Here is a 14680-nt window from a genome sequence, read left to right on the forward strand (position 1 = left end):
CCTTTTTTTTTATTTCTAATTTAATTTATACAATGTATAAAGCATACAAATTCGAACGAATTTATTTTCGAAAAGTGTTACATAACCCGTCTTGTTCTTGTATTGTACTTTCGCTTCCACCTGGGGGGTTATGTAATTCGTTTTGAATAGAAATTCATTCGAATATGTATGCTTTCTTTATACAATTACACAATTGGTCAATTCACAAGGTCTCTTATCATGTCATAATGTCCTAATATTTCACAATGGTTTTTATTGTTTTTCAAGCAAAAAATGTCCTAAAATAATACTACTCTGTATGCTGTTTATTGTGTAATCGTAACCTACCAGCAGAGACCTGCGCCGAATGCCTAAGAGTTGGTTAAGCCGAGCTGTCGAGTCGAGATATATTAGGACATTATGACAATATGACTGATAGAGACCTTGTGAATTAACCAAATATATAAACGCCCCTGGCTAATACATCTTTGACATACTACTTACTGGCTTAAAAAAAAATATCGAAAAGAGTAGCGAACAGAATTTACAGTAAGGTATTTTTTTAAATTTTGTTTGTATAAATTTAAAATATTTCACATATCATAAGGCTTTAACATTAAATCGTGTTTAATGATTTTTACGTTTGATATGGCCAGTATTATTTACATTTAATGTAAAGCCTTAAAGTATGTGAAAATATTTAATTTTTAAATGATGAGTTCTGCCGACAGAAAAAAAGTTTCAACATAGTATGATTATTTATTTGATTTCAATTCATAATATTTGTAATTAATTTCTTAAATAGTATGATTATTTTCATATTTTTTGTTTTCAAATAAAATTTAAATTTTCATTTACATACAAAAATGTTAAAAATTTTTTATGTTTTTATTATTTTCAGAATATGAGAAAATATGCGCAAAAATTACTGCATTTTTGGAAGAATATGAAATGCTTAATGCAATGAATGTTTTTTTTAGATATTTTGTATGTTTCAGATTTTGTTGATTAATCGGGAAAGATTATCCAATATATGGCTATTATACAAAAATATTTGAACTAAATCATTGCGTAATGCAATTGTAGTGCTATTTATTATAAAATATCAAAAAATGTATGTGAAAAAAAGCTAAAATTTCCGTCATGTACAATTTTATAATATTTATGAATCGATTTTTGGTCAGAAATATGAGTGATCACAGATCGAGCTCTTTTTCTTGATTAAACGCTTATTGGCCAAGTTATTAGCGAATTTAGATATTTTGAGTTTTTATATAAATAAAATCGAATTTTGGTCAGAAATATGAGTGATCACAGATCGAGGTCCTTTTCTTGATTCAACGCTTATTGGCCAAGTTATTTGCGAATTTAGATATTTTGAGTTTTTATATAATTAGTTAAATCGGTCAGGCGTCAGTGATCACAGATCGAGCTCCTTTTCTTGATTATACGCTTATTGGCCAAGTTATTTGCGAATTTAGATATTTTGAGTTTTTATATAAAAAATCGAATTTTGGTCAGAAATATGATTGATCGCAGATCGAGGTCCTTTTCTTGATTCATCGCTTATTGGCCAAGTTATTAGCGAATTTAGATATTTTGTATTGCGAACATTAAAAGAAATTAGTTAAATCGGTCAGGCGTCCTGCGATTTTAGATATATAAAAAAAAAATTGGCCTGGACAATTTTTCTTTCAGTAAAAACTTAAATAGGATTACTATGATCATTTACTGCCTGTTCCACGATGTAGAAAGAAAAATGAGTCGAAAAAATTGATATGAAAAACACTCAGTTTTTAAAATTCTTTCGAATAGTTTTCATACAAATTTGTTCGATTCATTTTTCTTTCGACATCGTGAAACATGCTTTTAAACAAAGAAAATAGCCAAATCGATGTAGCCGTTTTCCAACTTTAGATAAATCGAAAAAAGTGGGCGTAAAAGTGGGCATGGTCGATTTTTCATTCCGTAAAAACCTAAAATGAAAAAATTTGTCTAAATCGGTCCGGCCGTTCTCTACTGATGCAATTACCAAAGAACGACATTTGATTTTTATTTATATAGAAGATAGATTCATTCCAATTCATTCCGTATAAGGGCGCAACAACCAAAAAATTTAATTTAATGGATATTGGTACAACGCACCAAGACACACGTCTTCACAAATTTAATTTGTAACCACAACAGTATTCATTTTATCGAGCCATAACCGCAAAAAAAACTCAAGCGACATATTTTTCATTTAGCGTTTTTTTAATAAATGAATTTATTCGCATCAATTGCATCATCTATAAAAATTAGACGTTCAAAACAATTTTTAAGTGCACTTTGAAATTTTTTTGTTTTTTTGTGACAGGGGCTTGTCGCTTAAGCTAAAATTTCTTAATAAAAAAAAAACTGAAAATTATATTGTTTTTAAAAGTTATAATAATTAGACTTTTGCTTAATAGTTCATTTCAATTATCGCTAGACTTGGGTAGTTCATAAACGAACTAGTTCAATTGAACGATTCCATTATTTGAACTAAATGAACTAGTTCAAATCGTTTGCTCACTTAGTTCAGTATTGAACTATGAATTAAAATGGTTCATATGTACGCTCTTAACTAAATGTGTGTTTTCGTTGTTTTTCCAGCTTCTCTTTATACGAATTCTGACATAATGCCGAAAAAATAAGGGTCATAATGGATAGAATCTTTTCTCAGAATTATATAATTATAACTGACAGCAAATTAAAAACCCAAGAAGCATTTTAGCTCCACTATAATATCTTAATACAAGAAATGTATCACTCGTTATTTTGTTATAAATAGGTAGTTCAATAGTCAAAAAGAGCGATTGAACTAGAAGAGCTATCTAGTTCATTTTTGAACTATGAACTAAAATGAGCGCTTATTGAAATGAACTATTAGGCACAACTCTAATGATCGCTCATTTTAGGTCATAGTTCAAAAATGAACTAGGTAGCTCTGCTAGTTCAATCGCTTTTTTGACTTTTGAACTACCTATTTATAAAAGAACAAGAAACGAGTGATACATGTATTATAATAAAATATTCACCCCTATCGCGAATGAATATTTCATATGATGTTCGCTTTTCCCATTTTTCGTTCATGAACTTTGTTCACGTGAAAAAATTCCCCATGTTGTGAAATTTTTCGATGGAATTTTGAAACAATAAACAGCTGTTGCGAACAAAATCAACTATTGTGAATGAAAAGTTAATGAGAATATCACGATAATACTTTTCCCTTCGAGGTAAATGGATATTTCATGGGAACATAAATTTCACATGTTTTTCACGATAGGGGTGATTAATATTGTCTCTGTTCTGAACTAAAACAACAGCTATGATACTAGAGCTAAAATGCTGCTTGGGTTTTTAATTTTCCATATAATTCTGAGAACGGATTATATCCGTTATGAACCTTATTTGTTCGGCATAATCGGCCATGTTCAGAAAAGCGCATATTGCTTAAAATTTGCGTTTTAAATTTGAAAACGCCAAACAGGTGTTCTGACAAACGAAAACGCTAGAAATTTGGCGTTTCCAAAACGCTAGTGTATACTAAAACCAATAGAAAATAGCGAGGTTTTCAGAACATGTTGAAATGCGTTTTTCAAACCGTACAATTTCCCCTTTTACAATGCAGAAATTGAAAGGCGGACTTTTTTCTCATTCTCTTTTGAACTAACATAAACCTGAGTAATACCAAAGAATATATGTAAATCATATTATTATTTATATTCTTTGGTAATACACACTGTACCTCTTCTTCCACCCCTCGCTAACAAACTTCGTCTGTCTGTCTTGCAATTTCTGCATTGTAAAATGGGACTAAGCGATTTGAAAACGCTGCGTTTTCCAGAACATAGGCGTATGTCAGAATGCTTATAAAAAGAAGAAGGTAAAACAACGAAAACACTATGAACCATTTTAGTTCATAGTCCAATACTTAACTAAGTGAGCAAACAATTTCAATTGAACTAGTTCGTTCATGAACTACCCAAGTTTAATAATAATACTAAAACATTATTTCAATATACCTAACCCCCAGTAACACGAAGTCTGGTTATGCCTTAACTAATAGTTATACAGTCGGTTAAATTTATTTTTGTATGAAAACTGTCAGTATAACTATTAGTTAAAACATAACCAGACTTCGTGTTACTGGGGGTAAGATGTACTACTTGTGAAAGTGTCAAGAGCTTGAGTAGTGAGTGAATCGAAAATTAAATAGCAGTCAACAAAAGCATATCAAATACAAATAATGAATAAAGATATAAAAATTAACGTATGAAAAGTGATGTTATATTTAGCATGGTAATCTTCACTTGCTTAGTTTCTTTTACTTTTCCTAAATATGAATGATAAGAGAGTAACATACATAGTAATAGTTTTTATTTAATTATTTTATATTAAAAAATTATCAGTTTTGTTTGTCTGCCCATTAACAAATCAGATTGATTTTTTTTCCAGCCGACAATGATGCTGTGAATCATACTAAACCACTTTAGAGAATGCGGTGACGAAAATATGAGAATAATGAGAATTTCTTATGTGTACAGATGTACATACATACGTATGTACGTACATACGTACTTAAATGAATTGAAGCTCTTTAGTTTCTACCAGATTTTCGTGGAACAAGTGAGTAGTGTGTAGTTGCAAAAAAACCTTCGACGTCCGAGGAACGGTTTCACGATGTTATATACATATGTAGTTTAACATAAAATATGGACAAAAAAATGAAAACAATTTCAAAAATTCAATTGTTTTTGCTGTCTATTAGTGTTGGCCTATTGGCAGGAAATAGCGAAGCTTCCACATTATTTCATCTGGGCGAAATAAATATTAATGTACCAAAACGAATTGGTGGCTTTATAAGTAATATACCCGGAGTATCATCAATTTTTAAACCAAACAACCGACAATCGACAGGAAGTACGCTACATAAATCATTAGGTCCGCTATCGTTAAATGTGAATATACAACGACCGCAACAATATGGTGGAGGAAACCATCAGTATATTTCATCACCAGCAACAGATACACAATCAAATTTCTATGGTTACAACTATTCACCACCGCCTTCTCATTCAACGTTTTATTATGGTTTAGGACCTTCAACATATCCACAACAATTTTCTCAAGCTCATCAACCTTATTGGCCACCAGAATATACAGCACTTCAGTCACCACCTCTTTTTCCTCAATCACCACAACCCTATAGTGGACAAATATATCAAAATCCTAGCAGACCCATATTTGAAACGATAACAATGCCACCACTTGCCCCAATTACAAATACAAATAATCCTGCATATCAACCAGATCAACCACAATCATACATAAATCAAAATCCTAGTAGACCCATGTTTGAAAAATTAAAAATGCCAACACTGACCCCAATTGAAAACACTAATAATCCTTTACCCCAACCAGCCCATCCATCATCCAGTCGGAACATAAAGAGTATTATAACACCAGACTCACCACTTTATGTGAAAATAAAGGAAGAGCCAACCATTTATGGCATTGAACCAAGGCGTTAACCCAAATACAAGTTAATTAAAATTTAAATCTTTTCAATAAGTACCATACAATTGTCTGTTTTGAATTAATTACAAAAATATAATTATAATAACGTTTCGGCAAAAAAAATATGGAAAAATGTAAACGGGGTATTAAAATAAAAACTATTTTTTTTTTGTTTTTTTAATTCGTTGTCTGTCATCAATGACTATTAATAAACTATTAAGTTGTTTATTAAAAAATTATTGCACGTTCCTCATTATGGATGTCTTCTAAATGTGAAACACCCAACTCATCCATGAATATAAGTCAAACTAAGTTTTCAGGATACATATGTTTTATTGTGGATTAGTGCTATCGGGATTAGCGAACTGTTATTTTTCCAGTGGCGGATTAGCAGTAAATGCATAAGTTTATAATGAATATTGTATTCCAAACCTAAACAATTCATCATAAAATATCAAAAAAATTTAAAAAAAAAAATTTTGTAACAATTACTATTTGAATTGCAGAAACATAAAATTTATGCTGAAAGTAAGCAACCCATTAAATCTTTCTGAACTTAGATCCAGAAAAAATGTTCAACTCAAATTAAAAAAAGAGTTAAAAATCACCGATACAGTCAATGTCTGATTTATAGAATAATATCGAAAGGAACAGCCATATGAAGTTAATATTTTTTAATTTAATTTATCTTAGAGCTAGTTTTTTTACTTGTTAGTTAAACGTAGCTTAACACTGTGTTAAGTTAAACATGAAACAAATTTAGTCGGGCTTTAACCAATGATTGTGTTTCTCACTAATGTATTACGAACTGTCAATTTTGTTAACATTGCCATATTTTTTTTGTAAATTTTAACTTTGTAAATAAAATGGATATTAAAAATGATGTTAAAAAAGCAAATAAAAAAAAACAACTCCTGTGCTGAAATGTTTATTTTATTTTTCAGCTGTTCTTTTGTGCTTTGGCAGCTCTTGTCTGTGACTTATAGGAGCCAAAACCAAAGTTTTCAATCCCGAATTCCCAGGAAATTGTGCGCGAATTCCCGTGAATTATTTTTCTTAGTTTTATGTGAGGTTTTCTGAACTTGACTTTCTCTAAAAGATACTTAAAGATCCAAAACAAATGCAGAAGATTCATACAACAAAAAAGAGTTAACCCAAATAGACCATATTCAAATTATTCAAAAAACTCGTGAATGTTCAGGCCTGTCACAGAATTCTATTCCGATCGAATGTGGAATTATTATAGTATTTTGCTTTTTCACAAATAGTAAAACGAATTATTTTGGAATAAAACCAGCTTTTATTGAGTTTTCTTCAAGTTTAAAATTAACATCTTTACATAATTTTGTATTTAATAAGCAAAACATTGCCAATTCTAAATTAAAAAAAAATATTTATTTTTTGCGAATTAACAGAATTAATTGGAATCAAACGAAGGTAGAACAAAATGTAATGGAAATTGAAGCCATACCGATACAAATGACAAATGGTGACCATTCCCAAAACAGCCGGTTATACGCACCGGAATGACCCGAGTTCACTCGGCCAAGGGCTGTCAACTCAGCAATCACTGCTGGTACAACAATAACAAATGGTTTGTATACAACCAAAATTAGAAATCGATGTTTTTCTATAGCGAACGAGTACTTTGAGTGGAAATTTAACATGTGTTTAGTTATTGTAACAAAAACAAAATACATGTAAAATGTCCACTTAAAACGCTCATTCGCTATAGAAGAACAGCACATAAGACTGTTGTCAAAAATCTAGTTGATGAGAATGTATTTTGTTATTGTATCACATTAATGTGTGAAACGAGAGTAGAATATGTTAACCCTCTAAATCCTCAAGGCATGGGTCTTTTTAGTCCTAATTTTAACAAAGAACAAAAAACACCATTAAAACTCCGTGAAATTTTACTAAAGTCCCTGAATACACCAAAACGGAAAATTCAACCAAAAAGTCAGATATAAGACACAACAAATGAGAGCTTAGGGTTAATTTCTCATTTATTAAGAATTTTATTTTAAAGTACCCCTAAAATTTAGCATGAAAAAAAATAGTTCAAATTTCACTAAAAATCACTAATATCTCTATTATTTTACCTTCGATAGCTAATTTGGATAGGAAGTATTAACTAATTAAATTTAAGCTCTAGGCAATTCCACTTCATTATCATACAATGTCCAGCATATTTCAGCAATAAGCATTCTTCAATGGGTGCGCATGTCTGATGAAATTGTTCACCATGCTCATCAGATTCTGTTGACAACTGGTTTTCAAAGTAATCCATATGGGAATTTAAAAAATAAATAAATTTTTGTTAATTTTTGTGCACCCATTGAAGAACGCTATAAATTCAAAAGCATTCATTCGCTTATCTCTGAAATATGCTGGAAATTGTATGGTAATGAAGTGGAATTTTCTAGAGCTAAAAAATGTAATTAATGAATACTTCCTATCCCAATTTGCTATCGAAGGTAAAATAATAGAGATATTAGTGATTTTTAGTTAAATTGGAACTATTTTTTTTTTCATTATAAATTTTTGGGGTACTTTAAAATAAAATTCTTAATAAATGCGAAATTTACCTTAAGCTCTCTTTTGTTGTGTCTTTTTTCTGACTTTCTGGTTGAATTTTCTGTTTTGGTGTATTCAGGGACTTATAGTAAAATTTCACGGATAATATTTTTGCGGAACATTTTAATCCCTTAAATTCCTGTTTTAATGATGTTTTTTGCTCTTTTTTAAAATAAGGACAAAGAAGACCCATGTCTTGAGGATTTAGAGGGTTAACATATTCTACAAAAATGTCCTCCGTAACATTTTACATAAATTAGCTGAACACATTTTATACCTAAAATTTAAGGATCACATGGTTTCTTATGCCGATTAACAATAAGAATGTGCCAGAGTTGGGAAACTTTAACCACCTCTCAAATGAAATTCAGATGTAAACTTTCAAAACGCCGATACACGTGTCTTTCTTATTGGCTTCCTCTATCAACATTTATTGGTCGGATCTTGTAATTTTTTTTTGTGTTGTACAGTGTTATTGGAATTAAACAAAAAATGTGTTTTTCCATTTACTCAGTGTAGGGCTTGAGCGACCATACTTTCCTACTTGATTTTAATAAAAAAATATTTTTGTTGAAAAAGAATTTACTTATAAAATATAATTTTGGGCGAAAATATTGTATTTGCCTCTAAAGACCACTTGAAAAGCTTTTTATTTAAAAATATTATAATACATATTAATAATATCACATATACATATTTTAGAAATACTGATAACCCCCAAAGACAATCGTGTGGATTACGTTATAATCTTAAATAGTTTCTCGTTTCAATTTTCATTCAAATATTTAGTTTTAATTAAGTTCTACATGTCTCAACATCGCATTAAAAATGAGAAGAACAAATAAAAATAAAATGTTTATTATAAACTTAAAAATGCATAGAATAATTTTAGCATTAGCAGTGAGTTTATTTGTAATACAAACCACAAATGCTGGTTACACTAGCGAAGAAACTGATGAGAAATCAAAATCTTTATACAGTGCAGTGACTTCGATATTGGGTTCTACAGAAAGTAGTAAACATCATCAGAAACATATTTACGATAGCCCACCATGCGCCAGTGGTGGATGCTCAGGCGCTTTGAGTCCATGTAATAGTGCGACTGGTTGTTCACATCCGACAGGTGCAGTATATAACAGTGGTATTGGTTATTCAGCAAACCAGGGTGTACATTCTGCTCCAAGTGTTTATACGAATGGTGGTTATGCGCCTTCTTCGGAACATGTTAATTTACCAGCAGTTCCACCACCATCTCACGCGGCTGCTCATAGATCTCCACTGCCATATCAAGCTCCATCGGGAATATATGTTCCTACCGTTTCGGGTAACGGATCTCCCTACAGGCCACCAATATCAACAGTTTCACATCAGGGAGGCTATGCTTCTACCGGTTATACAAATCCTGGTTCACCAGCACCATATCCTCATTGGAATAGTAATCCTAGTCAATACGGTTATCACGGTCCACGTGGTTATAGCGTTTATGATCATTCATTAAAAACAAATTCCGAATACACAGAGGTCGGCACTCATACAGGACCTTTACAACAAGCTAATAACGGTTATGGTTATGGCAGTGGCTACGGTGGTGGTTACAATGGTCTTTTCAATAGACCAGGATTTTAACATAAGAAATATTAATAGATATTAAATTATCATATTTACTTGCTATGTGTACCATACGTTTTATCAGAAGATCGAATAAAAACGCATTTGTATTATTAAATTCAATGGATTTTTGTCATTACCGGTAAAAAATAACAAAATCAATGAATTTTTTCATAGAATTTTTACCGTGTTTTAAAATTTTTTAATAGAAACCTGTTGTGATTTGCAATATAAATAAAGTGATATTCAATTCGTTTTGTTTCATATTACATCAGAATATATGTCAGCCATTACTAAACTAAGCCGATGCTTCTTAATCATTCATTGTTTGTATGAAATCGTTGTACATATTACATTAAAAAGTTAAATTCAAAACATGGACCGGTTTTACCTAATGCCTTAACATACTACTTCATAAATCCCAATTTATTTTATCTCAGAGGCCAGTTCTAATTGTTTTGCTCTGCTAACCCATTAACAGATGAAACATGGAAATTTAGTGGTTTTTCAATTCTGTCCAAATCATAGGTACACTAAACTTCAAATGAATACCGTTTCCCACTGTCTTAAATGTTCACTACACACTTTTTACACAATGTTTGGAACCAACGGAGTCTTCATCTCCAGATATGATGTTAAAATATATTCATATAAATATACATATATATATATAAGATTACGAAGCGGGCATACGAATTTACTAATGACAGCCAATATTGAAAAAATTAAGGTAGACGACCCAAAGCTTTCTCCTCCTTTCATCACCAAAGTTTTAACTAATAGTAATCAAAAATTCCTGACTTTTAAATGTGATCGGTATGAAAATGTCTAACAAATTTAGGACCAATATTACAACTTGCCTTTAACCCTCCGCTAGTCGCAATCATTTTCAATCGAGATGTATCGCAATGTATCAAATTGATAGCAATAAAAGAAAGGCGCTTTTGAAAGTAATCTCTTCACTTTTTATTTCGAAAACATAAAAACAATTGGGGTATTATAATAATATCCTAATATATTATGATGAATATCCTAATATATTATGATAGTTTTAACAAATTTTTGTTATGTTTCAAACAAAAAAGTTCTAAACTAATAAGGCTATTTGAACTATGTTTATTGTTTTGTCATAAAATAATAGTTTTTTTGTTTAAAACACAACAACAACTATTATAATATATTAGAAAATTATGACAATATGACTAATAGCAGACCGTGTGAATATCCCAAACATTAAATTCAAAGTATTTAAAAGAATAATTAAAATAAAATTGCAGTAAAAATATATTTTTATCAAAAAATAGCTTAAAACTTAGGGTGTTTACAATAAAAAAAAAAATGTTTGCATGTATCAACCAGCTCATGTTAAGACTAACGGAGGGTTAAGTTCCTAATTGTAAATGTTAACTTTAAGCAATAGAAAAAGGTACCCTTAAAGTTAACTTTTACTATTAGGAACTTAAAGGCAAGTTGTAATAATGGCCCTAAATAAATTAATAGCGGTATTCACAATGTAGAGGTACTTGGCATGACAATGTAGTAAAAGAGCACAATATCAAAAAACTAAATATATTTGAAATTTAAATGTTTGTCAATAAATAGCTTTTCTGCTTTTTACTAGACCAATTACTTTACATTGTGAATACCGCTAATGTTCATTGGATTAGGAGAAATATTCGATACAAAAATTACATATTTATTATATTATGATCTTAAATCGTACAGTTAATTACATTTATTGTCATTAAATTACACTTCGCTAGTCTAGAATTTCAACAAGCTAAACTGATTTGGTAAAACCATTTATACATTTGTTGTTAGAAAACGCCAGTTTTCGAGATATTTTAGACTGATGGCCCAACTGTTAATATTTTTATAAAATTTTTCAACAAATTTGTTGTACTTAGACTTCCACTCTATAAGTACAAATGATATCATGTACTGAATATGTTGAATATAAGGATTTAGAGGAAATTTTAAATTTGTTTGACTATAAAACGATGTTTCTTATTTCTTATTACCTATTGTTCTTAGCAAAATGTGTTCGAAATAGTTTAGATAGCTTTTTCTTCAATCTTTCAAATAAAGCTTAGATATTTTCCTTGAAAACCAATTTGGTCGCTTAGTGGGATGCGAGTGGGATATCTATCAAAATAAATATTTTGTAACTCAAGACATACAATTTTTGATGTTACTCCATTCTTGACTAAAACTCTACAGTTGAAAAAATTAAATAAACTGCAAGATAGAGAAGGACTGCCAGAATCAATAGTTATCTCAATTTTTTTTAATTTTTGTAACGAACGAGTTTTGCATCTCACCTACTCATATATGTATATACGAAAGTCATGTCACCAAATTTTATAACGATAGTCATAGCTCCCATATATGGCCCACTTCCGAAAATCATTTTAACGAGTATAGATATACAAATAAAATTCAACACAAATAAGTTTCATATAAATATGTATGTATATGTATGTATATAGCAGAGACCGAAAATAACTGGTTCACTTTCATTTCAATGGTAAATTCTCATTCGCAGCCATTTAAAAATAATTTTTTGTGATATATCACTGAGAGAGCGATTTATTCGAGAACATTTTAGGTTTGGGGTTGAGAGAAACAGAAAAGAAGCAAACACAAATAATCTGGTCAGCTTGTGACTTTTATTTGCGAACATGAAAAATAAATCGCAAAAATGCATTTGAGGCAAATCAACGCTTAAATATATAAAATTTATCAAAAGATTAATAACAATTTAAAAAATTCTCAATTCAGTTACTCAGACTTCATTACTTCATACTTATCATTATTATTTCCATAATTTGTTAAAAATTACTAACAATATGTTATTGTATGTAAATAAAAGAGAAAGTAACAGTTAATAAGAACAAGAACAAATGAATTGTTTATCTCACACCAAACTATTTAAAAATAACAAAAACGAATAAAAGTCTACCAAACCATTTAAATATAAATCATTTTATAACTGTTATTTTCAGTGATTTATTTTTATCACAAAAATATAAATCACAATTTGGGTTTTTTGATATATGGACGAGTTATTTTCGATTTCTGGTATATAGAAGATATGCCACCTAATTTTTATGGCAATTGGTCCATAATTAGTCAGTCACAGCTCCCATATAAATACTATACTTTCTTACTTGTGTTTTGGTGATTTTATTTCAGATGTCACTGTCAATGTTCAAAAAAATCTCCACAATTAATAAATTAATTGTTTACCCGTTATATTTCTTAGCATGGCTGTATAAATAAATTACAATTCTGTTTTTAAGAGGTTTTTTGTGGATGTATTTATTTATGTATATTTGAGTATTAAACTTAAGTTCGACTGAATTAAATTTAAAATACATTAAAAATACGGAAATAATTTCATAACTTTAAAACAACAGTTTCAATGCTTTGACATTGACCGATTTTTTAAAAAGATGAGTTCAAAGACCTTTACATTGGGACTGTTCTTCAAGTGTTCGTTTAATCAAATACGTCTGATATCGATTAATAACGTTGGATCCTCGTTATCTTTAGCAACATAGTATGGTGAGTCGGGATTTATAATAATGCCGGGTTGTATTTTTTCGGGTAAAATTGTGTGAGGACGACTGGTTGTCGAAGGTACGGGTGAGAATGTTGGCGGCGGTAATTGTATAGGTTGGGAAGGTGGTAAGGAATTATTGGGAAACTGAGGTACTGGTTTAAAAAGTGGATTTACTGCTGGCTCACTTATTAGATCACCCTGGTAAGGTAAATTATTGCCACCATTTGTTGGGGGTAAATTTGGATTTGGGCTTTGTATATTCCAGTTGGGTGTTTGGGGATTATTATTCGGTTGAAGTCCACTATTGCCTTGAAAATCTGTATTAGGAGTTTGTATATTCCAGTTGGGATTTGGAGTTTGTATGTTCCAGTTTGGATTTTGGTTATTATTTGGCTGTAGGATGCTATTTCCAGGAATATTTGGTTGCGGATTAGTAACTGCTGGTTTAGTTGAAGGAATATTAGATGGTAAACCATTGTTTGAAGGGACGTTTGGTTTTAGTACCTTTGGAGGGTTGGTAGTGATCTGAGGTTTACTTGTAGGTTTGTTCGGTTTTGGTGTTTGTTGACCTTGATTCGATGGCTGTGGTTTAGGTTTTATCATATTTTGTGGCCTGGCTGTAGGTATAATTGGTTTCGTAGTAGTTGTTTGAGTTTTTGGTTTGGTATTAGTAGAAGGGCGAGAGGTGGCCGATTGATTAGGCTTTTTAATATTATTTTGATTTGGTTTGGTACCCGGGTTTTGAATATTAGTTTTATGTCCTTGATTACCAGCCTGAGGATTGCGATTAAAATTAGCTTGGGGTTTATTTGGTCCTTGATTCGGCCTTTGACCTTGATTATTTGCGACAGGTCTTCTATTATTATTACCGCTATTGTTATTGTTATTATTTTTATTAATATTGTTATTATTAGGTCTCTTGCCTGAATTATTATTATTATTACTGTTGTTGTTGGGACGTTGATTTTGCTTCTGATTATTATGATTTTGATTCTTCTTTCCATTATTGCCTTGATTTTGTCCATTTTGTTTGTGGGCTTGATTATTGACATTTAAATTGGGTTTATTTTTATTTACATTGTTATTATTAAATCCTTGACCATTATTAAAATTTGGTTTATTTCTTATTGCATTTCCTGGCAAAAATGGCTGGGGTAATATTGGTAGGGGAAAGTTTGGTTGTCCGAAACCATTAAAACCTCCTCCAAATGGTTGATAGAAATTATTTACTGGTGGTTGAAAACCAACACCAAATCCTGCTGAAGAACTAGACGATGCTGAAGCAGTCACTCCATTAGCACTTGCAAAAGCAACAGCTGTAGCTTGTCCCTCAACTGGAGGCGTTTTATTTTGCAAACAAATGCCCGATAATAGAAATTTTAAAATTAAACTTTTAAATGCGACCAT

General features: G+C 30.6%; 2 protein-coding genes across 2 annotated transcripts; one reads left to right on the plus strand and one right to left on the minus strand.

Annotated features, from left to right (window-relative positions):
* The first annotated feature begins 8906 nt into the window (after positions 1-8906).
* On the plus strand, positions 8907-9820 carry Elal (Elastin-like). The gene has a single exon (XM_065508318.1). The coding sequence runs from the start codon at positions 8929-8931 to the stop codon at positions 9724-9726; it is 798 nt and encodes a 265-aa protein (XP_065364390.1). The 5' UTR covers positions 8907-8928; the 3' UTR covers positions 9727-9820.
* A 3393-nt stretch (positions 9821-13213) lies between these two features.
* On the minus strand, positions 13214-14680 carry LOC135952967 (putative uncharacterized protein DDB_G0286901). Its single transcript, XM_065502722.1, has one exon. It carries the CDS (start codon positions 14678-14680, stop codon positions 13214-13216), a length of 1467 nt encoding a protein of 488 aa, XP_065358794.1.

The sequence above is a fragment of the Calliphora vicina genome, chromosome 1 (assembly GCF_958450345.1).
Source record: "Calliphora vicina chromosome 1, idCalVici1.1, whole genome shotgun sequence".
In the NCBI taxonomy this organism is placed as follows: domain Eukaryota; kingdom Metazoa; phylum Arthropoda; class Insecta; order Diptera; family Calliphoridae; genus Calliphora; species Calliphora vicina.